We start from the raw sequence: 27,242 nt of genomic DNA, 5'->3' as shown, positions 1-27,242 counted from the left end.
CTCTTTGTTCGTTGTGACCCGCAGAGCTAGCCAAACGTCTTTGTAAACGCCATTTCAATGTTCCTCGCGTTGAACCAGTCCACAATGTCCACCGTTCGATTGACATGGGGAAGCATGTCGGCTGTCCATCCGTGCACAAGCATCCCTTTTGTGTGAAAGCCGGTCAGCTCCACAGCAACGCGGTGATGCAGCCTTTCGTGTACTGAAGAGGGATCGACCACGGCCAGCACGGCGAGGAAGTCTCCGAGGCTGAAACCAGGGCTTTTTCCGTTTCCGAGACAGCAGCAGATGGTGTGATTTGTCAGTGCCTTGAGGAACTTGGCCTTCTTGCCCTGCCCTTCCACTGTGCTGTTAAATACGCCCTTTAAAACAAGAAAAGATACCAGGATCAAGCCTGCACTCGCGGGCGTATCATTGGATTAGGGGAGTAAGTAGATACAGACGCCGGCAGCTCATGATATGCCGGGCGCGGTTATTCCAGCTCACCAGCGTTTTTTTTTTTTTCCTCAATATTATGGTTGTTGTTTTTGATTTGTTTGTGCAGCATTGTAACACTATCCTTTATTGTTGTATTGTTTGCGGAACAAGTTTAATATGTTGTTTAAGATTTATTCAATGTGCCTCTACATTCGTTTTCACTGTGTATCCTCTCCTCTGCAATGTGTCTATGACTATGTATATGAATCTATGAATCTAAGTACCCATGACTATGACTATGTATCCTCCCTTCTGCAATATAGTAGTGAACCAAAATATATGATATTTCCGCTTTTGCGTGGGTAACTTTTCTTCCAACTGGGATATAGATATGAACATTGCAATGGAACACTACATTAACTTATTTATAGAGTAGAAACTGATGCTTACTTAAATATGAATCAATCAACTAGACGTCGAGCACTACTTCTGTAAAAGAAACGAAATATCATATCTTTTTGTTCACTACTGTATATATGGGCGGTTTGATTTGGGTTCAGGCAACGAGGGGCAGTCATATTTTTCGTTTGCTTGAAATTTTTATATTTCCTGGCGGAAGTTCCAAAGAAGAACAATCCTTTTTATTTAAATGCTCTGACATGTTCAATTTCTGAAAAAAAAAAAAAAAAAACAAGAAATCTCAAAGAAGCGGGTTGGGACGACGAGGTTTTGACAATCGTCGTGTGTAGCGTTTTTGAATCACTCTCAATCTCAAAGTATTCAAAAGAGAGCATCTATATTTTTAGTGTGATATATTTGCAAGTAGGTAAGTCGACATTATAACTACGTTTGGGGATTTTTGTAAAAATTCCCAAATATGCCTCCGCGATCAACTGTGACCTGAATTGCAGATATTTTTTTTTTCAAGTCGACTGTGTTTAGTATCGCTTTTAAAATAATACAACGTGTAGAACCTTTCATGGCCTTCCAAATTAAACAAAGTTCCTATTTTTATCATGTATGAGTACTGAGAAAAAAATTAGGGAACAGAAAAGGTTTTCACTTCTTGTTGAATATCAAAATGCTGCATTTTTTTTTTTTTTTGTCGCGTTCCGTTTTTTTTTTTTTTTTTGTACACTCTTCTTTTAGCCAGCATACCTTCTGTTAGAGGAATATGCACTAGTTTTGAGTTTGAAGCCTCTAAATGTGCTAAGAAAGAGCAAATGCTGATGGTGGGTTTATGGGTTATAGCTGTATATTTTATATTTATTATAATAATCTAAGGGACGTTTTACAAATAATCATATAAAATACATTGACGTAGTTAGGCGTATAATAACAAGTTTGTGATTCCAAACGTCTAAACACTAAAAAGTCGCAACTGCCGATAGCGGATTTTCGGACAATTTCTGCCGCTGCTTATTGGAGAGGACTCAAGCCTAAACGCTATGCGCTACATAATCTGTACTACGTTAGAAATGTCAAAGTATAATATTGTAAAATATTAGAGTGACATACACATCCTATTGGAAACCTAGATTTTTATATGCCAAATTGTATATTTTAATGCGAAATTCACGTTGATAACAAACCAGAATAATTTTTTGGCATACTAAGACGCTGAAAACTCAAAACCAGTGCATATACCTCAAACGGAATGTATTCTAGGTGAAAGAAAATGGAAAAAGAACGCGACGAAAAAAAAATTATACAACCTGCTAAAATTGAACGAAAAGTGAAAACCTTTGTTTCATAATCTATTTCTCAGTACTCGTACATGATAAAAGGACAAGCTTTGCCCAATTTGGAAGGCGATGAAAGGTTCTACCCGTGGTATTATTTTAAAAGCAATACTAAACATAGTCGATCCAAAAACAAACAAAAACATTCAGAATTTAGGTTACAGTTGTCCGCGGAGGCATCTTTAGGAATTTTTACAAAGATTGGAGCGACGAATAATAAATAATAGTTATAATGTCGTCTTACCGATTCGCGTATATATCACAATAATATATATATATATATATATATATATATATATATATATATATATATATATATAGAAGCTCTCTTTTGAATACTTGGAGATTGAGATTCGTTCAAAAACGCCACACACAACAATCGTCAAAACCCACCATCGGTATTTGCTCATTTTAGCATATTTAGAGGCATACAACTCAAAACCCGAGCATATATCTCTAACGGAATGCAATCTGAGTAAAAGAAGGGTGTCTTGAAGGAGGTTAGCAGTGAAGACTTCTAACCTCGTGTTTCGTTCTTCTCAGTTGGTTTTCACAAACGCCCAATTCAAGTGCCTGCACAGCAATAACAAAATAGTCGGAACTAAACACGCCGTACGTTTCTTAAATTGTCGGCTGTATTTAATAAAAAAAAAGCGGGGAGACCACTTTTTGCACTTCTAGCTTCGTGACTAGTTCTTCTGAATTGGTTTTCGACTAATGGTACATGCAGCTGCCTACACAGCGATAACAAAATACTCGGGACTGGAGACGCCGTATGTTTCTTATATTTATCGCTGTATTTAATAAAATTAAAAAAAAAAAACGGGGAGAACGCTTTTTTGCGTACCTAGCTTCGTGATTAGTTCTTCTAAATTGGTTTTCGACTAACGCTAAATTCAAGTGCCTACACAGCGATAATAAAATACTCAGGATTTTACACGCCGTATGTTTCTTAGGATGTCAGTTGTATTTAATTAAAAAAGAAGAAACGGGGACAACATTTTTTTAACAACTTCTTTTGGCTCGAGCTAGTAAACACTAGTTAATGCCTTTACGTGCCAACGTGCGGAACGAGTGGATTCCGTTGATTACCCATGGCAGGGTGGACTTGAGAACTGCCTCCCAGGGCACGATGGTGACTCTGCATTCTACTCGATCAAGAACCACCTGGGCGGCCTCTGGATCCACCAGGAAGTTGAACTCGGATCCAGGCCGAATGTTACCGTGCCCTGTTTTTTTTTTTGTTTTTTTAGGATAATTTTAGTAGGTTGTTTCACAGGATAAGCATAAACTCAAACTCACATTCAAGGCTATCGTTCCGCTGCACCCACTTATTGACTGTTACTCATTTTGCTAAAGAAGTACCATCTTTGCACCCAACAGATGCTCCCCCATTCTAGAATAAATAAGTTGTGAGTATGTTTACACAACCGGAAGTTAGCCCCAATGGGTGGCTGGTTGCTCAGCTTTAGATGAGAGATTTATCTAATGCAGTAGAACCGCTTGTTACGATAGCCCAGGATCGCGGACAGCGGTGTCGAGGCGCCCGCCGAGAGAAAAGAGGACCCGCAGCCTGGTTATGGTGGACGATGAGTGACCGCGAGAGCCTGTGCTCAAGGTGGCGATCTATGGAGCCTGACGAGACTGGCGGGCCATCGAAAGTTAGGCCGCAGGGGGGCGCCACTTCACTGTCAGACCGCTAGCCTGTTTTTGTTTTTTCTTAGCATGCACCACGCAGTAGTGTGATACACGACCAAAAGCCGGTACGATGCTAATTTACATCGAATCGGGCAGGGGTGAGGATTGAACCCAGGATTCCTGGGTCATGCAGCGCAAACTGTCGCTACACATTCTCCGAGCTGGTGTGCGCTAGCCCACTCAACCACTTTTTTTTTTTTGCCACAGTGTTTTAGTGCACAAAAGACTCATGCGGGCAGACATGTTTTCAACACACCAGCCGAGCCACGGCCAACACTGATTGAATAAATGGATCTCAACGTGGTCAGCCTGTCCAGGACAGGCGACCAACCGATCTGGGACCTGTCCCAGCACCTGATATACTTCTCGAATTTGTGTGACGCTCTGAGAAGAGAACGGGCGCACAGGATGGTACGTCTACATCGGCAAGACACACCACCATGGGGCTCTTCCAGATGTGTAAACTAAGCAACTTAATTAACTCATAGGGCAGACGATCCGCTGAGTTAACCCGCAAAAAACGTATTCCATCTGCAGTTAAATTCCATTCTTCAGAGTACGCAGCACCACATCTAAGTAAAAAGAAATGCGTCATAACGATCTAAAAACTGATCTTCTATAGACTCGGGCTTCTTGCAGAATACGCCGTCCATAGTCCAGGGAACGGGTGTGCCCTTTTAGACGCAGCCAGGTCTTAACCGAAGGTGTTCCAGCGTGAAGTTGAAAAATAGGAACTTTTACACTCGCAAGAACCAACATTTCTCTCTTTTTTTTACGCGATGGTGCACGTTTCGTCCCAATAAAACAGATTCTGGTGAATGTTTTGTTTTTCTGTCCGGGAAACTGTGCTGTTTTCATATGAAAGACGACAGTATGGACACATTTTTAATCAAAATGAGGTCATTCTTTGCCCAGAGACTTCTGAAATTATTATTTAAGCTACGTGGTGCGTGTGAAATAGGTTTTGTAGCAGGGTCAAAACTTTCCTGAACTATAATTTGAGCAAGCTTAAATGTGAATGATCACCAAACGAAACCCGTGTCGTTTGATGCACGCTAAAACATTCCAAAAAGGCAAACAACAGATTCCCGCTTTTTAAGGAGCATAAACATTTTTTTATATGTTGGCACGCTCGCCAGGGGAGTCGATTGCGCACACACTAATATCCATTGTTGCTTTTCTTTTGAGAGTAACTACGCGACTACGCCGGTTTTGCACCATGAGCAAACAATGACGTCATTGCCACTGAGGTTCAGAGAAAAAACAATGCGACACTTGACTGTGCTGAGCGGTCAACTGCTTGAGTTACAACTTATTCAATTCTTTTTCTCAATAGAGGATAATGGAGTTGTAGCTTACCTTCGATGTTTCCCCCCAAGATGAAGATTTCGCTCACATTTCTTGTTATGTTCGGATCAACCAAGAGCGCAATGGCAAGGTTTGTCAAGGGTGCAAGCAGAATGAGCGTTATTCGGTTCGGGCTTGCTCTAATCAACTCAATCAACTTTAACGGTGCGAAGGTATCATCTCGAGCTGTATTGTTCCCAATGACATATTGCAATGCCACGTTTCCGAAGTTGTCGGAGCCAAAGTAGTCCTCTTCGGGTTCCCAGTGCCCGAGGATTGGCTTGTCAGCGCCCTTGTAAACTGGAATCTTAAAAATACAAAATCAAGGTTAAGGGACGTCCCTTCAACGTGAAAAAGGAAGAAGCGTTAATCCTATACCTAAAAAAAAAAATGTGGGCCGAAAGAAAAAATCACGAGAAAACCTTAAATCCTTTATTTCGCTCTCAACCATTTTCGTGAGACGTTTCAGATTCACATGAAGCAATTCTCAGTCTACGTGGACAGATTTTCTATCCACGTGGCAAAGGAAGGACATAAGCAAAGCGAACGACTGAAAAATCTCTCCCCGCGATTTCGCGCGCGTCGGTTCACTTCAGGAGTTTTCGTATATGTTTTCTTTTAACTCGTCGCTATAGTTCTGAAATTCTGAAATTTAATACCTCGCTAACTGAGAAAAGAAAACATAAAATCGGTTAAGCTGTCATATTTAGATGTATGCCTTATAGTGTATGAAAACCTATTAAAATGCAATGAGCACCATTTATATACAATAATGAGAGCGTTTCAAATCACTAATTACAGGGCGTCACGAAAAAAAAAAAACTGTACACGCTAAAATGGTTCTCAAAAATCAAGGTCTTGAGAGATCTTGTATGAACGTTTCTCAAAAATGTCTGACTGGTTACAGTGAATTGCTAAAAATTCCAGTCGGGGTGCCGAGTGCAAAGAAAACAAGAAAAGGATAACCTATTTTTTAAACGGCTCAGCGGCAGCTCTCGGAGAGACACCGAACAACGGCCATGTTTCTTTCCCTTATCCAGAGATAGCGCTACGGATTCATTGGACGGTGACTGGACGCGCCTAGAGTCACTAAATAAAGCTACGCTTTCAGAGTACCGAAACCCCCAAACTACGCATCTGAAGCCCGTCATGCGGCGCCATCTTGGGTCCGCACGTAAATGGAGGAGTGACTGTAGCTGAGCCAAGCCGAGCTGTAGCCGCCGCCTGCGCCAACTGCCGCGGCCGCAGCTGTGGCAGCGGATCAAAGCGGTGTTGTTCGTATCTCAACGTAACACGGAAAACGCGCGCGCCGAGCGACGGTCTTCAGCGTGCGCGCGCAGTAAACAGCAAACAACAGCTGGCAGAGGATCGCTGGACCCAAGATGGTGGTGTTAAAAAAACGCGATGATGATGATAGCGACTCACGTGACTGCCGTTGTCCAATGATGCCGCAGCGAGCCAGAATATTTTTAAATAGAGCAACTGTATTGTCGGAAAAATGCCAAAGAAAAGGAATGCGGTACTCTGAAAGCGTAGCTTATTTAGTGACTCTAGACGCGCCGAGTGAAAAAGCGTGCTTTCATACGAGTTTTCAGTTCCGTGGGATATTTGTCAAAATCAAGTTGTTTGGGTTATCAGTTAAGTCTCACAATTCAGAAAGTCTCAAGCCATAAATATGAATAAATAAGACTGTCAAATGCTACTCTTGAAGTGACGTACCTTCGTCTGCGATTGTTCTTGTTTCGTGCATCGTCTGCTTTCGGAGTTTGACGTTCGCGCTTCTGTCTCAGAGCGCCAACTTCATTTCTTATCGCCGTTTCTTTTACTATTTTGTTCAATTCCTCACCAGCCGACAACTGAGCTCCAACGAAAGGTTCCAGCTGGTTTTCAGTTACAAAACGACAGGGAGTTTCAAGCAAGTGCGAACAAAGTGCCGGGCCGCCTTCAACAGAAGACCACCCACTCGGCAGACTATCATCAAGTGGGTGACATGGTTTGCTCAAGACGGAAACGTGACAAACAAATATCCGAACTGAGTAGAAACATCGCCGTAACGAAAAGAGCGTCAAGTCGTTCTTTACGCTTTCGAAGTGGAGCCCCATCTCTCGATTAGGCGTGCAACCCGTCAGCTCAGCCTAAGCCGGGGCTTCGTGTGGCGGGTGCTTCGCCGGCGAATGTACCCTTTCAAAGCGCAGCTCCAGCACGAACTGAAACTAGAGGACTACGCACGGGGATTGCAGTTTTGCGAGGACGAGCTGGAGCAAATTCAGGCAAACCTCAGCCACCTGCATTTCCTGGTCTTTACGGACGAGTCTGTTTTTCATCACGACGGCCACGTCAACAAGCAGAACTGCAGTTTGTGGTCTGGTACGAACCCGGACTGATCGACCGAACATCCTGTTCAGTTGCCGAAAGTCGTCGTGTGGTGCGGCATATGGCGAAAGGGTGTCGTCGGCCCGTTGTTTTTCGACTCGACGGTGACCGGTGACACCTCAAGGTGCAGGAGGAAGAGAATTTACCAGAGCTGGAGTCTGCACACTCGCAACGTGAAACTTGCATATTCCAATAGGATAGAAACCCCCCCCCCGCCCCCCCCCCCGCCCCCCCCCCCCCACTTTGCAACCCATGTGAGAGCCTGGCTCAACAACACGTTTCCCGGGAGATGGGTGGGCCGCGGCTCTCCGAACATGGATTGTCCCCCTCGGTCTCCAGGCCTCACCCCTTGAGATTTCTTTTTGTCTGGGTTGTACGTAAAAGTCGAAGTGCACGCCTGACGATTGAGGACCCTTCAGGAGTTGAAAAAACACATCATCGACGCATTCGAAGCCATCTGTGATGAAATGCGCGAGTCCGTCTTCCAGGACTACGAGAGGAGGCTGGAAAAATGTATCGAAGTTCGCGCAGGGCACGTCGAGCAGAGAGTTTCACTTTTTTTTTTCTTGCTAGTATATGTGTGTGTGAATGAGGCATTTGACTACAACTAGGAATGCCGCACTTCAAATTTCAACGGTTCTTTTCGGAGCCACCCAAACACTGCTTTTTCGGGCACACTCCTGGCTGCCCCTCGTGCCTTATTCAAACGTCAAACTCTGAACGCAGACGATGCACGAAACAAGAACCGTCGCAGACGAATGTACGTCACATCTGGAGCAGCATTTGACAGTTTTATTTATTCATATTTATGGCGTTACACTTTCTGGATTGTGAAACTTAACTGAAAACCCAAACTACTTTATTTTGGCAAGTATCGCACGGCGTCAAAAACTCGAATAGAATCGTCCTTTTTTGCTCGGCGCGTCCAGTCAGAGTCCAGTGAATCCGCAGCGCCATCTCTGGATAAGGCAAAGAAACGTGACCGTCGTTCGGCGTCTCCCCGACTGGTGCCGCTCCGCCGCGGAAAAAATATGTTATTATTTTCTTATTTTCCTTGTACTAAGAGTTTCGACTTGAAATTTTAGCACAAGAATGTGACCAGTCAAACACATTTTCGAGATTTGGCACAAGATCTGCCAAGGTCTTAGTTTTTGAAAGCCATTTTAGTGTGTAATTATTTTTGTGGCATTTTGTAGTTTTTAGAGTGGCTTATTGCTGTTACGTTGAGGGGAAGTCGGGACAGACACCGGGGCAGCAGGGCTTACTGCTTTATTGGAACATGGTCCATCGTCAAGAACGAACAAGATGGAAGTGATCCCCACAGCAGCGGCGTTCCGCTCTTCTAGCCAGGGCGCCAAGCGATAACATATGGCGCGCATGCGTGGGGCGGTATATCACTCAAAGATATGACAGTGCAAGTCACCGACGCAATATTTTGCAAGTCACCGACGCAACATTTCTTCCCCTTTGAGTCTACAGTCGCTATTACACCAACGTACATTTCGTAAGGCATTAGTATAAGTAACATGTAATAACACAACTCATACAATCCAATTCATTATTCACACTCAATGATACGCCAGCCTGTCTAGTGTTCTTCTGGCACGAGTGCTTCGCCTAGGAGAGACGTGCGGGTGAACAGGACCACCCAGACCAGTTTCTGCGCGGCCTGTGCCGTCAGCCGTTTCCACAAGTGTATCCTCAGCGCTGTCATGTAGAGCAGACCAATACGGTTGAGCGACCTGTTTTGGCACGGGGATATGTGCAGAGTTCACGGCTCTCAAAGGCTCTGCATGCACAAATCTGATGCGCTGCTGTACCCGTACCCAAAATGTAACGTTAGACACAACCTTGATCACTTTTCCCCTAAACCATTTGACACTCTCACCCTCACGGATTTCACCATTACTGCGTCTCACACAGAAAAGGTGCAAACAGTACCACGTCGTTCATCCGAGCTCTACTCGATGCTCTCCATTTTGGTTGGCATTGCTCGCGTCATGTTTGGTTTCAAAATAGATAACCTCGTTCGCAGTTTCCTTCCGAGAAAAAGTTCACTGGGAGTTTTACCCGTAAAAAAATGCGGTGTCATTTTGTATGAAAAAGAAAATTGTCAATCTTGTGCTGCATGCTCCTTGTGCAGTCATTCCTTTGGTCTGCCAACAACGATTTTAACAGAGCCTTCTTTACAGTCTGAACTACCCGTTCAGCGGCCCCATTCGACTGCGGGTGGTATGGTGGCGTTCGTATGTTATTGACTCCGTTTTTACGAAGGAATTCATGAAACTCGTGACTAGCAAATTGTGGACCATTGTATGTGACAACTTGGACCGGTAGTCCAGACGACGCAAACACCGACCGTACGACCTCTACCGTCTTCTGAGCGTTTGTGCTAGACATGAGTTTGACTTCAACCCACTTGAAATGCGAGTCAACCATAACCAGAAAAGTCTTGCCATCTTTTTCGGCGAAGTCCAAGTGGACGCGTTCCCAATTATTGGAACACCACAACCACGGTTGTAACGGTACAGTCGGTACCGAAGCGCGGACACTGTCACAAATATCACTCTCTGACAAACCCCTCAAGCTCTTTGTCAACGTTGGGCCACCATACGATCCCCCGAGCAAGCATTTTCATCTTGTTAACTCCTGGATGTTCTTCGTGCAGAAGATCCAGGACGCTTCTCCTGAAGGAACTTGGAATAACCACGTGGTTTTTCCATAGGAGGCAATTCATGTCCATTGATAGTTTGTACCGTCTGATAAAGTATGGTTCCAGCTCTTTGTCAACAACTTTGGGCCAACCATGCCGAGTCATCTCGTGACCATGCCTTAGATGATCGTCTTCCTCAGTTTCTTTTGCGACATCTTTAGCTGTTAGCTGCATGTCAGGAACGGGCGAGAAACAATGAACAGCTTCCTGCGTCCGCGGACAAGGTAACAGTAACCTGGACAGCCCGTCTGTATTTCTAATGCACCCACCCTTCCGATACTGGATGGTGTACTGGTAACTGGCAAGTAAGTTGGACCAGCGGCGTATTCTTGCTGCGGCTATGGAGCTGGAATGCTTTTTCGGGTCGAAAATGTACGTGAGCGGTTGGTGGTCTGTTACGATGGTAAACGGACGGCCATACAGATACTTGTGAAATTTCTGTATGCCATACACGATCGCCAACGCCTCTCTTTCGATATGAGCGTAGTTCCGCTCAGCGGCCCTTAACGTTCTAGATGCATAAGCCACTGGCCTTTCTTCTCCGTTGATCACATGAGAGGTAACTGCGCCCACACCGTAAGAAGATGCATCACACGTCAATTTGAGCGGTTTCGCTGCGTCATAGAGCTCAAGAACAGCATTGCTGCACAGGAGTTTTTTGCAACACTTAAAACTTTCTTTGCACTCCTGCGTCCAGTTCCATGCGTTTCCATTTCAGAGCAGTTTGTGCATCGGTTCTAGCGTTGAGGCAAGTCACGGCAAAAACTTTGCGTAAAAGTTCAGTAAGCCTAAGAAAGCCCTCAACTCTTTCTCGTTTTGTGGCTCTGGCGGTTTCAACACCACTTCCGCCTTTTCTTTTGTTGGCTGCAGTCCATTTCTTCTTATCTCGTGTCCAAGATACCGGACACTTTTCAGAAAAAAATTACACTTCCTCGGGTTAACACGGATTCCGTGCTTGCGTAGCCGTTCCAACACGCGCTCGGTGTTTGCTGCGCATTCTTCGTGTGTTCTACCGGAAATTAGAACATCTTCGAGGTAGCAAGCAGTGCTTGGCATTTCTTTAAGGATCTTATCTATCACCGACTGAAACAATGCAGGCGCACTTGCCACGCCGTAGGGAAGTCGTCGGAACCGGTATAACCCGAGGTGGGTATTCACCGTTAGAAGCTCTTGCGAGTGCTGCTCGAGCTCTAGTTGCAAGTAAGCTTTTGACAAGTCGAGGACAGTGAAGACTGCTCCTCCCGCTACTGCCGCAAAAATATCTTCATGCAACGGAAGCGGGTAGTGATCTACCTTCAAATGTGGATTTACTTTGACACGATAATTTCCTCAAAGTCTCACTGTCTTGTCTTCCTTTGGAACGACGACGAAGGGTGTTGCCCAATCGCTGTGTTGGACTCGGTAGATTACACCGTTTTCTTAAAAGGATTTTTGTTCTTCCTCTACGCTTTCACAGAGCGCATAAGGAACCGGCCTTGCTTTGCAAAAAAATAGGCGGGGCATAATCTTTAAGAAGTAAGCTTCCTTTGAAGCCTTTGATTACGCTGAATCCGGTTTCAAACACGTCACTGTACTTCTGTTTTCAAGACACTTCCGTCATGACCGTGTGCACTGAGATTATCTGAGACCAGTTCATTCGAACTTTTGATAACCAGTCGCGACCCAGCAACTTTGGAGTGACTGTCCCTTTTGCATCCTGCGCAATGATCAAAGGCGAAGTGTGGTCGCTTCCCTCGTACGTTACTCGAACGTTAAAACACCCTTTCACTGGAATCGAACTTCCATTGTAAGCTTTTAGCCTTAAGTTGCTTTTGTCACAGCGTTTGTTTCCAAACGTTTTACCAAATGAGCTTTCACTCATTATTGAAACAGCAGATCCCGTATCTACTTGCGTTTCGACCTGTTTGCCGTCAATCATTACGCTTACACAGTAGGCGTTTACCTTTGGCTTTGCTCTAACTTCGAACAATTCAGTTTCCTCAACGGCTTTCTCTACTGTTGTTACGACTTTGATACTTGTTCTACACATTTTCGCAATGTGGCCAGGTTTTTAGCATTTGAAACGCGTGCTCTTTAAGTAAGGACACACCTTTGAATTTTGTGCGTTACCACACCTAGTACAAGTGACATTTGTCTTTGAAGCCGGAAAGTTGTTTTACGTTGTTGCTGTGTGGACCTTCGCTGCCAGTTGACGTCTTCTTGGACACTGGTGCTAGCTGAGGGTTCTTCTGTTCGTCGAACCTCCTTGCTTCGTCCTTGCGCGGCCTCCATTCCCAAGGCAGAGCTGAATGCCCGGTCAAAGGTGAGATCTTTATCGCTTGTCGCCAGCAACTTGCAGCGGATTGCGTAGTTTTGTTATCCCACGATGAGACGGTCTCGAAGCGCCTCCTCTAGAAACGTGCCGAAGTCGCACGTAGCTGCCAGTTTCTTTATTTCCACGACAAAGTCACTGATGTTTTCACCTTGACGTTGATCCCTTCGGTAGAATTTGTATCGTTCTACCACCGCCGAACGCCTGGGAGCAGAGTGGTTCAGGAGGATGTAAGTCAAATTTGGGGGTTTTACGCGCCAAACCAACGGCGGGCATCTGGCACGCCCCAGCGGAGGACTGAGGATTAATTTCGACCACCTGGGGATCTTTTGACGTGCAACCGAAAGCTCGTTTACACGGCGTCTTCTCCGCAATAAGCCTCCGTCATATTGCGGGCACCTCAGCCGGGATTCGAACCCGCTTTCAGGAGGATCTTGACGATGTCGTCGTAGGTGGCTTCCACAGGCTTTTTCGGAAAGAGCACATTCCGAAGCGTGGTGAACGCCGCCTCCCCGATAAGCGTGAGAAATACTTGTTGTTTGGTAACCAGGTCAATCTTGTTTGCAGTTGCGAAAGCTTCAAAGCGTTCCACGTACACTTCGAAGTTGCCTTTCTCCGAAGAAAATTCCGGAAGGTGCCCCGAGACGGAACTGTTCTGCATAGTCCTGTCTGAAGTCTTGTCGTCCTCTTCCACGCTCATGGTTCTTTAGCAACCACGCTTGCTGATCCACATCTCGTCGCCACTGTTACGTTGAGGGGAAGTCGGGGCAGACGCCGGGGCACTAGGACTTGCTGCTTTATTGCAACATGGTCCATCGTCGAGAACGCACAAGATGAAAGCGATCCCCACACCAGCGGCGTTCCGCTCTTCTAGCCAGGGCGCCAAGCGATAACATATGGCGCGCATGCGTGGGGCGGTATATCACTCAGAGATGTGAAAGTGCAAGTCACCAACGCAACATTGTGCAAGTCACCGACGCAACAATTACCACAATACTGATCAGTCTTATGCTACAATAGAAACAGTTTTATTAGAGAATTAAACGAAAACCACATAAATCACCTCCGCAGCCGCGAGCACAATTAAACTGAAAATAATCAAACTAATCGGGATAAGTCCCTCAGCGCCTTTTATGCGGCAGTCAGGTAACTACTGCGATGAAAATATATTGCCCAGGTCGCGACCAAGCCCAGCATTATGAGTGTGCTTGATGACCTTTTTCGCCTTTAGAAAATCCTTCTATCAGAACAAAAATGGTGTCTAAAAAAAGCGTTATTTAATTTTTCGCGGAAAACATTCAAGCATCTCCAGGGTCGTTTATAACCAGAGTGTCGTTGAAAAACCGACCGTGGCGCCTAAGAACCACAGCGAAATTTGCAATTTAGTGGCGCCCATTAACACGTAACCCCGGGTGAGCAGTTGAATGCACTCTTACTTAAGGCTCTCTATAGGCTGCAATCTGCATTTGTCGGTCGTTACGCCTATTAGAGGCCTTTCATGAGGAGACGGACGCCGTAGGGGGCTAACTTATGGTCTTCATTTGTTTATCTTTACACAAGTAAGCTCATGCTTTCAAATTCTGATGGACAAGACCTGCCATCTATAGTCATCTCTACATAATATAGTGCAATGTGTTAAGAAACCTATTTATGTACGGTCCCTTGGAATGTTGAATAATGCTTTTGCTTAAGCGGCCTGTCACCGCAATATGCACTCCGCACCATACACGAGTAGGATGTACAACACTAGATCGCACGATCGACCCAAGAGCGCCGACATTCGAGCGCCGACAGTACAGCGCCACGACGTTACCGCGCGCGACGCGATAGCGCCGTGACGCGAGAGGGCGCGATACGAGAGTGCTGCGACGTTAGCGGGCGCGACTCGAAAGGGCTGCGACAGTAGCTCGCGTGTCATTAGAGCGGCCGCCCGTCGCAAGAGCGCACAATCAGTCAAATCGCGAGTAAAGCCCCTCTATCCTGGAAAAAATGGCGCCTTTCATTGTTGTGGAAATACTCGAGACACGTGCCCCTTGCAACTTTTGAGAAAAATATGGCGTCTGAAATCTAGCCCAGGGCTGCGCTGTGCCGCCATGATATTCCCAAAAGCTGCACGTTGTACGTGCCTCATGCATCAACGAAACTTGCGCTATTTTTGAAACATGAAGGGGCTTTAAGCGCGAGCGGCCCGACCCAACCGACCACTTGCTCGACAATTGCGTGTTTTATGTGAAATTTGCGGGGATTTAAGGCGAAAAATACAGCCAACCTACGAATCCTTCAATCAATCCTTTAAATTCACTACTCGGGGCACTATCCTCGTGTAAAAGTTCGGTGTTTATACATGTATAAATATTTTACGTTCAAACTCTTATTTCTGTTTGTGCTGAGACGTTTTCTTCCATCTTCATATATTTCTGAAATCGTTGGTATTCGTATACTCCTGAATCAAGGCATTCTTCTACAACCCTAGAAGATTGAACTACTTTCTAGAACAAAGATGGGGAAGCTACGATTCTGTAGAATGCAGAGAACGGTCAAAGTAGACTCATTTTGAGACATGCGAAAAAGGCATTGCCTTAAGGTTGTGTTTTTTCCACAACAGAAGGTGACGCCGTCACCGTATCCGACGCGTGAACGAATTAAGATTTGAGAAAATAAACTCTCTCAAATATATTTCGCAAAGTTTCAGGGAAGGTTTTCCTGTATCCGCCAAAAGGCTGGAATGCTGTGCGTCCGATGAAATTGCGCTAAGATTCCTTTTGACGAGTTTTCCACTGATAGCTTTTGGCGGTGATCTTTCTTCATTACGGTCATGCGCGGCACTATCAAGCAGCCAGGGAAGGAGGGGGTGGACCCATGACTCCCGGCTTCCCCCCCCTCCCCCGAAATCTTCCAATTTGCTGGAATCCCCCCCCCCCCCCCCCGCCCCGGAATAAAAATTCTGGCTACGTGGCTGGTCCCAACAGTATTGAAAAGTATGTGAGAGACGTCTAAATAAGCACCACACAAATCGGATCCCAAATGCCTGTCGAGAATAGACCAAATGGAGCAAAAAGTAAAGTATTCATGGTATATCGGAGAGGCGCACCGCAGCACTGCGAAGAAATCTTAGACTCGCCGCTCCACCCAACCGCAGAAATCCCCTGTGCCTATATGCCCCACCCCACTCCCCTACGCCTTTTGCTCACTGATGTCAGTAAACAACTGGTTAGGAAACATCGTAACCGTTTTATTTTATTTTTTATTAAAGGCTTTTTCAATGACTTAAAAATCACCAATGCTCCGATCCGATCCGACCCACAATTTTGTTCTGTCTGTGGAGCCGGGGGTACATCACGCATTTCGCGCGGTTCGCTCAACCACGGTCGGACTGGAGGCGCGCGCTCTCTTTCTCTTCTTACTGCCTTTGCAATCGCCCGGGAGTCAACGGCATTTATTCTCCGTATGTAGGTCACTTGCTTGCCACCAGAAGCGCAACCACCTCACCCCACTTAGAGTTCCCATATAGGCTCCCTATGGGAGCCAGAGTTCCGCGTTTGGTTCCATGTGCCGCGTGCCGCCCTCGCCGCTATTCGCCGAGATCCGATCACGTGAGGAGACGTATCAAATGTCGCGCAGCAAAGTAGATATTGCACGCGCCCCGGCGTACGAACCGCGAGGTCACGTGAACCCCGAGGTCATGTGAACACCAAGGTGGCTCCAAGGTCACGTGATCCCCCGAGGTCACGTGACCCCCAGGGGTTGCGTGCCCCCCTCCAAGGTCACGTGATCCCCTGAGGTCACGTGACCCCCCTCCCCGAGGTCATGTGACCCGTCCTCCCCCCTTCCCCCCGAAGTCACGTGACACCCCCCTCCCCCCGAGGCCACGTGACCCCCTCCCCCCCGAGGTCAGGTGACCCCCCGGAGCATATTCATGAATGAGGGGAGAGGGTGAGAAGGAGAAGGGGTTTACCTTCCCCTCAAAAACCTTCCCTCCTCCTCCCCCCTCAGTACACTTCCCTACTCATTCCTCCTCAAGAGCTGTGCTCTAATTCGGCGTTGCAGGGAGTTCTAAACGGCTTTCATTTTTTACTCCCGAATCTCTCGCAGATGTGCGTCAAATATTCACCGTTCTGGGCTCATCAGAAGCGCATTAGATAGTGGCTGAGGGCCTAAACGTAAGGATCAGGTATCAAAGGCTATAAAAATCTCGGCCGCAAGTTGCGACAGCGCTGAGATACACTGGCGGTCGCGCTCTGTGCAAACGGCAAAGGGTAGCCCAGGGGTTAAAGCCCCTCCAGGGGTGAGGTGACAGCGCCCCCCGCGAATTGCGGCGGGAGGTGGCTATTGCCCCAATTGCAGAGGCCGGAAGAAGAGAAAGAGAGCGCGCGCTTCCAGTCAGGCCGTGGCTCAGCTGGGGTGCGCTCTCGTATCGTGAGCTCCGTCTTTTTTATTCCGTTTTTTTTTGCGCTATTTTTAATATGAAATCTAAACCGGTCATGCGCTCTCGTGTCGTGTGCGCTAGTGTCAAGCCCGCTACTGTCACAGCGCCCTCGTGTCGCGCGCTCTAACGTCGGCGCTCTAGTGTCGCGAGCTCTAAAGGCGCTCTCCCACAAGGGTAGATCAATCCTTATCGTTCCTTTCGTCCTATTCTTATCGCAGTTTCCTTAATCAAGGTTAAATTTTTCATTGATATTCGCTGAGTGAAATATACCTCAACCGGAAAATCAACATTGAGAACGAAATTTGTCTCTTTGCATTCGCTCATTACGGTCACAGAGGAGAGTTTTACCTTTAATGAGGTATTATGTTTTCTGCAACCTCTGTTTTTCGGCTATCTTCTATCGTTTTATTTTACTGTCATTTGTTGTTTTCAATGCCCCCTAAGCAACATTTGAGGCCAATAAATAAACATGGAATTCGTTTCCGCGTTTCAGAGCACAATGAATGCTTGCCTTTGGGAGCATTTTTTGCTACGCCATTTTCAATCTATGAAGGTTTCGTCTTTTGGAACAATACAGATGCCATCATTTGTAAATGACTTCCTTGGTTGAGGTTAGCGACCATAAAACGTTTTAAATGTAAAACACGAGTGTTTCCATTTGTTACTCGATTAAAGGCTCTTCTCCACTTTGCTTTTTCATGTACTTGCCTCCATTTTTGATATTGCAATGTTTAAACAGCTGGCGCAAATTTATTTTCGATAGCAGCCAAAGGAACAAAACTGACAGTATTCACTGCTTCACAGGAGCATTTATCTAAAAAAAAATAGCTAATGCTCTGATAGCTTACTTCATTATTAGCGAGTTTTAGTAGACCGTGTTTCCCGCTCCGCTAAGCCCCTCCCCTACCCGGAACTCTACAGCCAAGACCATCGGCGCGCAGGCGTAGTGGCAATTCCGCGCTCCGCTCTGCAGAGCGGCCGCACGAAAACGGTCTGCTAAAGCTCCCTATTCTGTGGTCACGTACGCACCGACGGGCAGCGGCTCCGGAAAGAACATTCCTACGCTCGACCCGAACAGCTCCTGAAGACATCGGATTACGTAACCCGACTAATGTGCCGCGTCGTCGGAGGAACTTGCCGCATCCTTGCAAGAGTTCCCCGCAATATCCAGTTTACATAACGTTGAATAATAACCCCAAGGTTCACCATGGCGCCGCGAGTACTGTTCTCTAGTCTGGCAATGGCTGCCGTATGGCCTCGAGATTGCACAACTTCATGGCACCGCGAGGGAATCCTACGCACGAGGGTATACACAAATACGGCGCAAGATTGCACGTGGAGACGGCATGGAGACGGCTTGGGATCAGCGGCCGGAACAGACGCCAACTTCGCGTCTTCGTCGTTATTCCAAACTTGGCCATGTAACGATCACTTAAAGGGAAGCTGAAACACTTCTTGAAAAAAACGAGTTAGAGGTGAATTCTGGCGTATTTTTATCCCGTGAATCTGAATATCACTTTTGTTTTCCCTGAAGATGCAACGGAAAGCGAGAAAAAGCGAAAAAACATTCGACCAGTCGTGACGTCATACTAGGATCTTCGGGCCGCCAAGCGCGTGTCGCTCGTATGGGCAGCGCGTGCAACGGCAAGCTTGCCAGGTATATTTCCCCGCACTGACACCAGTCGTGACGTCTCTTTCTGACCTTTCTGAAAATGGCAAGAGTGCGCGTGCATAGCTTTGACAGGCGCTGAAGATGCGCGAGAGCAGATATTCCGAAAGCTCCTAGTGTGACGTCACGCCCCGGGAAGGAGGGGCTTCGGCGGTACTTTAAAAATTAATTTCTGAAGCCTCCGTGCACCAAATTGAAAAATAATCTTGATATTCGTTATCCTGGAGGTAGAGTGAAGGCCATTGAAATGTCTTTTCTCAAATAGAGAACCGCTTCAGTTTCCCTTTAAATAAATGAGAGATTCTAATAAAACATCCCCAAATTCCACAATTCCGAAAACAAAAGAAACCATAAAACTGCCCGTATATGGAAGTAATAAAAAGAAAAAGAAAACAAAAAAACATGGTGGAAAGCATAGAGTAAAAAGTAGCAGCCAGCACTCTAAAGGCGCGTTTCCTCCTGCAAGTGGCAACTTTCGTCCAACACGTTTTCTTGTCGCAAAAGCGACAGTTCAAATGCGAAAGTGACCGGTTCGGGGCAGTATCTTCCAGACCAAATTTTCGGACCGGTCGCCTCCAGACGCCCGGCGGCTGAACGAATCAGCAGCGCCTAAGAAATGGACGTATAGTGAGCCTCGATTTTGCCTGTGTCATGCATGCGACATGCATGAGGCAGCATATTCAGCGCCGTCGCCGACGGGTTGTCGGGTTGTGTGATTGTTATATTTTTGTTACCCGTGGTGTGCGCTGATTGGCGCGTCGAGGAAAGGCGACGTGATGACGGAAGGAAGAATCGACGAGACGGGCACTTCTAGGCTGGAGCTGGTTCAAGCAACACTTGGAGCTCGAATAAAGCGCTTTCCCCCCCAAAGGCTGGCTCCCTGCCTTTCCGGGTCCCACGGCGCCCAAACCACAAGCCATGAGATTCGGGAAGGCAGGGAGCCAGCCTTTGGGGGGCATTTGTGCGGAATAAGCAACTAACATGTCCGTTCAAAACCTCGGAAGCTTGGTTCGCGGCAGCGGCAGCGGCCGCGCGACTTAAAAGATACGTACTGTACCGCTCGAGGGAGGGCAGGCAAATGGAGCGATTGTGATTTTCTTTATACGGCTCCAAAGAACCGACGCCAACATCGCGAATATTTCTCTTATCGCAAAAACGGCGCAGATTCAGCTGTGTGACGACGGAGATTGGAATGCTGCGAAATGCGAGCCCAAGCTGTAGCGGGAAGGACCTAATCGACGGCGGCTCCCCGCAGGCTCTGAAAATTGACTTGCCGGTTGTGGGCAGTATGAACGTCGGTGGTCTCTAGTCGAATATTACTAGTCGGTTCCGCGACCGTTGCATGTCGCGAATGTGAACGCCTCTAAAACGTTCTTTGCCCAGCAAAAAAACTTGTTTTAATTAGCGTAATTTATCCTACCATATCCTGCCACCCTCACAGGGGTCGTCCGGTAAACTTTTGTTTAAGGGAACGAGTAAATTATATAGTCACTGCTTTAAGTAATATCTTCTGCTCAATATCTGAATTTATAATCCTCCCCTGCACAAGTAGTGAACTTTTAAAAGATCCCAACTGCTCAGATTGCCCCCGTCAAACGCACGGCGTTTTCGTTGGCAGCAGCGGAAGCTCTGACGAAACATCATCCAAAGAGAGCCACGACATCAACAGCCTAAAGTCCCTTCTTGTTTCAAAAATATCATAAGGAGCGTCGAAGCACGAGGGACGTGCAGCGCGGAGCCATTGGGAAGATCATGGCCACACAGTGCAGCACTGAGGTTGATTTCAGACGCCATGTTCTTCCGAGAATGGCGAGCGGCACGTGTCTCGAGCATTTCCACAACAATGGATGGCACCACTCTTCCCAGGATAGAGGGGCTTTACTCCTGACTGCTGTCTCAGTAAAATAACCTCGTTCTTAAAAAGACAACATGTACGGTGTTGGGGGAAGCTCAGCTCTTCGACGGCGATATTTGTAAGCACCATTAACCATGTTGATTGAAGCCTAGAATACGTCAACCCCTGCGACTCTGACGTTACCATGCCTCATGTGACGTCACAATATGCCCAGCCATGCGAACTGCGAAATTTGGCGTGCGGTTGCGTATTGATGTTCACGATTGATTGAACAAATATTGAGGCCCCTTTTATTGAAATTAATATATCTGACTATATTTCAGCCCACTCTACAGCGCGAAAACTTAGTAACTTTCGGATTTCACCGGACAGACAATCGCCTTAATTTTAAAGGTTTTTTTTTTTCTAGGAGCTTGCAATTAAACAAAGAGTTATTACAATAAACACTAGAAGCTGAGCTGGAGCTGGTTTCTACGCGACTTCCGGTTGCAAATTGAAGCAGACAGCATGCAGTCTACATTTCCAGCCTCCCTGTGTATTCCTATGAAAACAAGCGTGACTTATGTCTCTTCGCCGGAAAATAACATGAATAACTTTTGTCATTTCAGTTACCGGATAGTATGCACCTTTATTGGTATTGTGAAAATGTAATTGCTTTAGTTACGTTGTTTTTCTCTACCACTGAACGATGTTAAACTTCACTCTATTTCAGGCCCAAACCTCTGTTTCAAGCAAGGGACGTGAAAACGAGCGAGGATTCTAAGCAAACTAACGATCGAAAGGAATGTAGAGTGTATTGAAGGTTTGCTAGCATTTCGGTGGTGCTTATATATTGCTAATATGCTCGTCCTGTCATTAGATGAAAATGACTTCGTCGTGCTCCTTTACGATCGGTTAAAGAAACAGTGGAACCCAAACAATAAATCTCGTGAGCTACGAAAGTTGTCTTTTTATCATTTTCCATGTCGAAAGGTGTCTTTTTATCATTTTCCATGTCGGGCAGTCTTTATCGGGCACCTGCTCTATGGCTCACCTTATTTTCAAAGATTTGGACCATGCGGGTGATGATTTGAACCTAGAACAAGCATCTTCGCACATATTCATCAGCAGAAAGAATGAAGCAGTACTTATTTATTGGAAATCTGACTATATTACGTGGCTTTCAATTTATTTTGATCGTCTGCATGCACAATGAGTTACTAATCCAGTGTTATTGCGTAGTTCTTGCCGTCTTTCTTGGTTTTCCACGTGTCCTTCGATCGTTTGGCACGTATATGCCCGAAGTTGAAAAGCGTCGACGCCGAATTCGCGCTAACAGTGTCCGACACTGCACATAAATGCACGTACGAAGCGGTCTTACAACGTTTTTGATACCACAAATTTAAAATAGAAATACTGTAACTGACCAATTGTTTCATCTGCGTGACTGAGAAATTTTACAATGTGCCTAGTACGTACAAATTATTCGTGATATTCGCTCTTATAAGGAGCACAGAGAGAAAATGCACTGGCTTTTTCCCATGGAAATGCATTACCGGAAGTCAATTTCTGACTGCTTGCTGTCTGCTTCGAAATGCTACAGCACACTAGTGCCGGCCGAGACTGTAGAGTTTGTTGCAATAACTCTATGCAATTGCATTGTGATTTATCATTTATCTTCTGTCGGTCTACAACAGCAAGCCATTGGTAACGTGACTTTTCCCGTCTCTATAAGTTTTGACTTTCGCGGTATTTCTTCTTCTTCGCATCCGGTTGTCGTTTTGCTGTTTTGCCCTTCGGTTTTATTATTTATTTTTCGGCCTGTTTTAACAGCCATCGCGTTCTTTTCCGTAGTTTTCGGTAAGTTTTCTGCGGAGTCGACACCGTCTCCCACTTTCCTTCGTCGTCCCGTTCTTCCCTGTTCGTAACTCTTTTTACTCTCTTCCCGTTCTTCGTTCTCCCATCTGGTTGTCGTTTGCTGCTGTGCCTTTTTAGGCTTAGTTTTGTCTGTTCTTAATCTTCTGGCGTCATGTTGTGACAGCCCTCGCGTTCGTGCGCACGTACTCCTTACGGAGGACATGCGCACGAAGCGTCGCTTATATTCCTTTCCTCTTCCTTTTGCGCGTCTTATCTCACACGCTCTTAGTTTTGTACTATTCTCTATTGTAGGCGTTTACTTTTTTTTTTCTTCCAAATTTGCAGTATTTTTAGAATTTTCAATCACGGTGCCCCCACGTTCATGCATAAGCGAAGGTACCAATTCTAAGCTTACTGACCTTTTTGGACCTACCAGGTATTTACAAAGCGGACAGGTTCAAAGAGATTCAAATGAAAATAAATTATTAATAAATAAGAAAACGTAATGAATAGCAAAAAGTATAAAACAATTAAACTAGCAAATAGAAAAAAAGTATATTGAAGGAATTTCCCACAAGAAACCTTCAGATGTTTATTCTATACCAAGCAAAATATTAGCCTGAGACAGAAGTAAGCAAAGTCTCGTAGCGGCAGCGAAGTATCTGATGGGCCTATGAATTCACTCTAAAATCTGAAGTTTCTTGGATTAGTCTGAAATATAAATTACTTTGCCTTCGAACGTTCATTAAAATGTTAAAGACAGCCCATAACGCACTGCCCAGTATGTGGCATATTCAATCGACATATAATACTTCCGAGATTGGTTCAGAAAATAAAGAGAACAGCGAGCTTCTTTTCGTGCATATGTGGTTTCTTTTTTTTTTTTTGCTCCTCTCTCTCTCTTAAATTTCAAAAGGCCCAGAATTCACACGGTCATAAACCCGGTATATATGAAAACTGTAAAATATTTTTAAACATTAACGTTATATTCATTTACGCACCTCTGCCATACTTTCACAAGCACGCCTTGGTCACCCGTTCTAACGACACGTGTTTATTTATTTGATCTTTTTAGTGCCCATGAACTGCCCCCGGGCCTACTGAAGGGTGCTCTAACTGTCAAATAACATACAATATTGACGCAGCACGTCTGTTAAACAAAAAACAATACAATCCTTGAAAACAAATTTAAACCAATGTATATAAAAAAAAGAAAACAACGATCACCAGTACTGGCGTTTGCGAACTATGTTTAAGAGATTAGCATTAAGTGCAAAAGAAAAAAAAATGATCATACCGTAGTCCCTAAAATAATACTCGCACTTATATAAGGTTTTGCGTAAACTGTTCAGAAACGAAAGTTGACGGAGGAAAAGTTTAACATCGTTTTCCTACATAACAGTTCGCGCTAAAAATAAGAAGAAACAGAAAAGCATACAAAAGAAAAGTGCCTTCACTTGCTGCGACTGAACGCTAAAGGCTATGAAGGTCCAAGTGTCGGTTTCGACCTGCGGATGTATTAAATTCACAAACACGAGCAGAACGCTGTTCGTCCACCACCTTGCGTATAGAAACAGATGCAGTCTTACTTTCAAACATTCTTAATCAGTCCTCGTAAATTTGCTAAGTTGCACATACCTGCGTCTGCCCAAGCTCCTTGAGCACTCTCATTGTGTTGTTATACGCGTTCTCCATATTGGTGTTACCAGCGACGACAGTAATGGCTTCGACGCACTTGCTGTAAGACAACATCCCCATCAGAGCCATGGAATCGTCAACCCCTGTGTCCACGTCCATGATGTACCTCATGTCCCCGTACGGACAGAGCTTGAAATTGTCCACGGAATAACGCATTGCAATGGCGGCTGCTGGTAGGAGCACAAGCTTAGCCCAACTACCAGCCGACATCCTTCGAATATAGGTACTTGACCTGCCGGACGGTTTCTCTGGAAACAATAATTCAAGACCGTCTAAGGGCACGTATACTCGGCGGAATAAAATATCTTATCGAGCAATGAAAGTCGCGCAGTCTCAAAATGATAGCCGATTGCCGAATCCCAATGTCGTGTTGACACCCTCGCGTTTTATTATCATGTGGTAGGTATTTTCTGGCCGTCAGTAAAACAGGCATGGACGTCTGTTTTATTACAGGTGCTTCTTTTCATTTTTTTACTCAATTGCAACACGCACATGTGGGATCAAAAAAAAAGATGCATAACTTGCTTTCACTGACGCTACATCAGTGGCGACTTCCCCGTACCGTGCTCCTGTGCCCGTACCTTCTGCAGCCTACGTTTCGCGCCATCCAGTTTGTTCTCGGCAGGCCTTGCCGATATGAACAAATAGGATGGTTTTGAAATGTATGCTCAGAAGGTACGGGCACAGGGACATGTATGGAGGAATGGCGACTGGTATGGTGCCGTATTAAGGCACTTTCAAGGCGTGCATAGGGTTTGATATCAAACTGCCGCTTGGTTTGCGCACCTGGCCGAGATTTCGTTTCAGCTTCTAAGAATGACATCATTAGTATCTATAGCGGTCAGTAAAGGTCTTTGACCGGTTCGCGCGGGCCCACAATCGTAGATAATTTTGTTTTGCTTTGAGTAGGCCGAGGGGGACCCTTTTCTTTTGGTCAAAAGAGAGGGACTTTGCATTTTGATTTTAATTGATTACCATCTCCACATAAACATTATTTTTTTTAGAACTTATTGATCGCTTTCGACTCGCTAGTTTAGTTGCTAATCGTTCAAAAGACGCAGGGCAGCGCTTGCAACGTTCTCGTTGTTTGCTTCGGGGTTGTATTTGAAGTTATTTGGCGATCAACGTTGTAAGTAAGTACATTGGCTGTGGAGCGATGTAGAAATAAAATGCTTGCATTAGGTGGCCACTCTGTGGTCTTTTAAAATGTTGGGACTGCAGTATCGCCCACCATGCTTTTTCCGCGAGTCTCTTCCGTCATTAGGCACGTATGACTAGTCCACCTTTCTTACCCAGGTAGGGAATACGCTACCCCTTTCGATCTGGATGAGAATCGTACTGCGGCTTTCGTCCATGTATTGCTACTGCTTATTCCAAGGTAAAGAACAAAAACTACCAGTCGTAGTGCATTGGCCAAAGTTCTTACGGACAGCGTGCAACAATATCGCCATACTCTGCCGGACTAAACTCGCGCAGTGGAAACATCTGAGCAACTTCTTTGTTTTAGTGTGCAGAGAAACAGACTAGCACGAAGTAAATGAAAACAGGGGGGGGGGGGGGGGGAGAACACTTAAGCGTCGCCTTTAAGAGCGAAACGCGATTGCGTTATCGGAGTCCGTACCTAAAGCATTTCATATAAACCTTCGCTCGTTCCCAAGACGAGCGAGGGTTTATATCACGTGTGATATCTCGTGTGATGTCACTTGAAATTTGACGTCACACTTGAGCGTTTTGGGTTGTTTGAAGTTCCCGCCCGAGGTCATGTGGCGTGGCATCGCACGTGTGAAGTCAGGTGGCTGTGACGTCATGACCCTATCGACCAGTGGGGATTTTACGGTCCCGTCGCTGCCGGATTTACTGCGACACGAGCTCCTTAGCGCTATCACATTAAAAGAGTGTAGTTCTCCAGTTGGTTTCTTTTTTTTACGATAAGTGTTGTGCTCGACCCAACTTACGCTCACACAAGTAAGACAACATTCATATAGTATAATATTTTTAGGGTATATTCGGCTGGTCGTTTTTTAGCCCTCCAATCCTATCTTATCTGGGAGGTACGGGAGTGCCTATAAATGCGAGCTAGACGAATAGACGAACGGGGCTCCCGCCGAATGCTCGGCCGCTTTTCGGAGCCGCCCGAGCGCTGGCTCGGACCAAGATATCGAGGGCACCTTCCACAACCACTCTACTGCCATGGCACAAGCTGCCACCCGATACTAAGGGTTTAGTCCATACCATTCATCTATACAGCCCGCCAGATGACCACTCGCCCGCACGAAATATGCAGTCTTCAATACGGACGCTGGCTTTCGCTGCGGTCCCCCTTCAAGCGTCGAGCACTTCCTGGAAATCACTAAACAGCACATAGAGATATGCTTGGTATCCAAAAGCGGCGACGTCCGACGCAAAGCCTCTGGATCGTAAAGGCTCCTGTCTCTTTCAACTTAACAGGGAGGTGGCTGGAGTCACGTGACCGGTCCTCTGGCACAGTCTCCCGCCTCGCTCACTTCGACGTTAGAGCGCCTCACAGCGCTACGATTCGGAGGACGGCACGATCCAAATATTTTAGGGCGCTCTGACAGAACCTACCAAATATGCTTAGAGCGCCCGACTTCGACCTGTCGAATGGGCATCGTCTTTCCACAGTGCTCCAAGAGGCTGGAAATTAACCAGCCGAATATACCACACGTTGAGAAGCCGAATATACCGATATACCATAATGGTATATTCGTCTGGTCAATTAGAAAACACCGCCAGAGCTATCCCGCCGTCGTTACCGCTCGTACTCTTTTTTTTTTCTCTTTCTCTGCACATCACTGAATGGCACCAACTGTCCACAATTAAAGGTGCTGATTTAACTAACGTAAGGTTGAGGGGGTTTTGTTCAAAAGCATCGCACTGGATGGAACTCGCTGGTGTGCTCCTTGGGGCTGCTCGGACTGGCAAGTTTGTTTGAGTTTTTTGGTGTTGTTATATTGCGTTACTGCTCGCTACATTCTTGGGTAGATATAAAATGCTACAAAATTTTGAAAATTATAAAATAATATATTTTTTAATTAAACGCGCTTAACATTATTTTCCTTGAATATATGTATGCTTTTGAACGAGCCTTTTCAAATGATATATAAGTATGTGATCTATAGATGAAGTCTTCCTCAAA

The 27,242-nt window shown here is 45.7% G+C and overlaps 1 protein-coding gene across 1 annotated transcript; it reads right to left on the bottom strand.

Moving 5' to 3' along the window:
* Positions 1-26: 26 nt before the first annotated feature.
* Positions 27-24,295, bottom strand: LOC8037072 (probable uridine nucleosidase 2). The gene is made up of 4 exons (XM_029994283.4): positions 24,026-24,295; positions 5,217-5,511; positions 3,252-3,388; positions 27-362 (listed from the first exon to the last, which is right to left on the bottom strand). The coding sequence occupies exons 1-4, from the start codon at positions 24,293-24,295 to the stop codon at positions 27-29; spliced, it is 1,038 nt and encodes a 345-aa protein (XP_029850143.3).
* Between the last annotated feature and the right edge of the window lie 2,947 nt (positions 24,296-27,242).

Source organism: Ixodes scapularis, unplaced genomic scaffold (assembly GCF_016920785.2).
Source record: "Ixodes scapularis isolate PalLabHiFi unplaced genomic scaffold, ASM1692078v2 PGA_scaffold6__148_contigs__length_123643588, whole genome shotgun sequence".
Classification (NCBI taxonomy): Eukaryota; Metazoa; Arthropoda; class Arachnida; order Ixodida; family Ixodidae; genus Ixodes; species Ixodes scapularis.
This window is presented reverse-complemented; position numbering and strand designations above follow the sequence as displayed.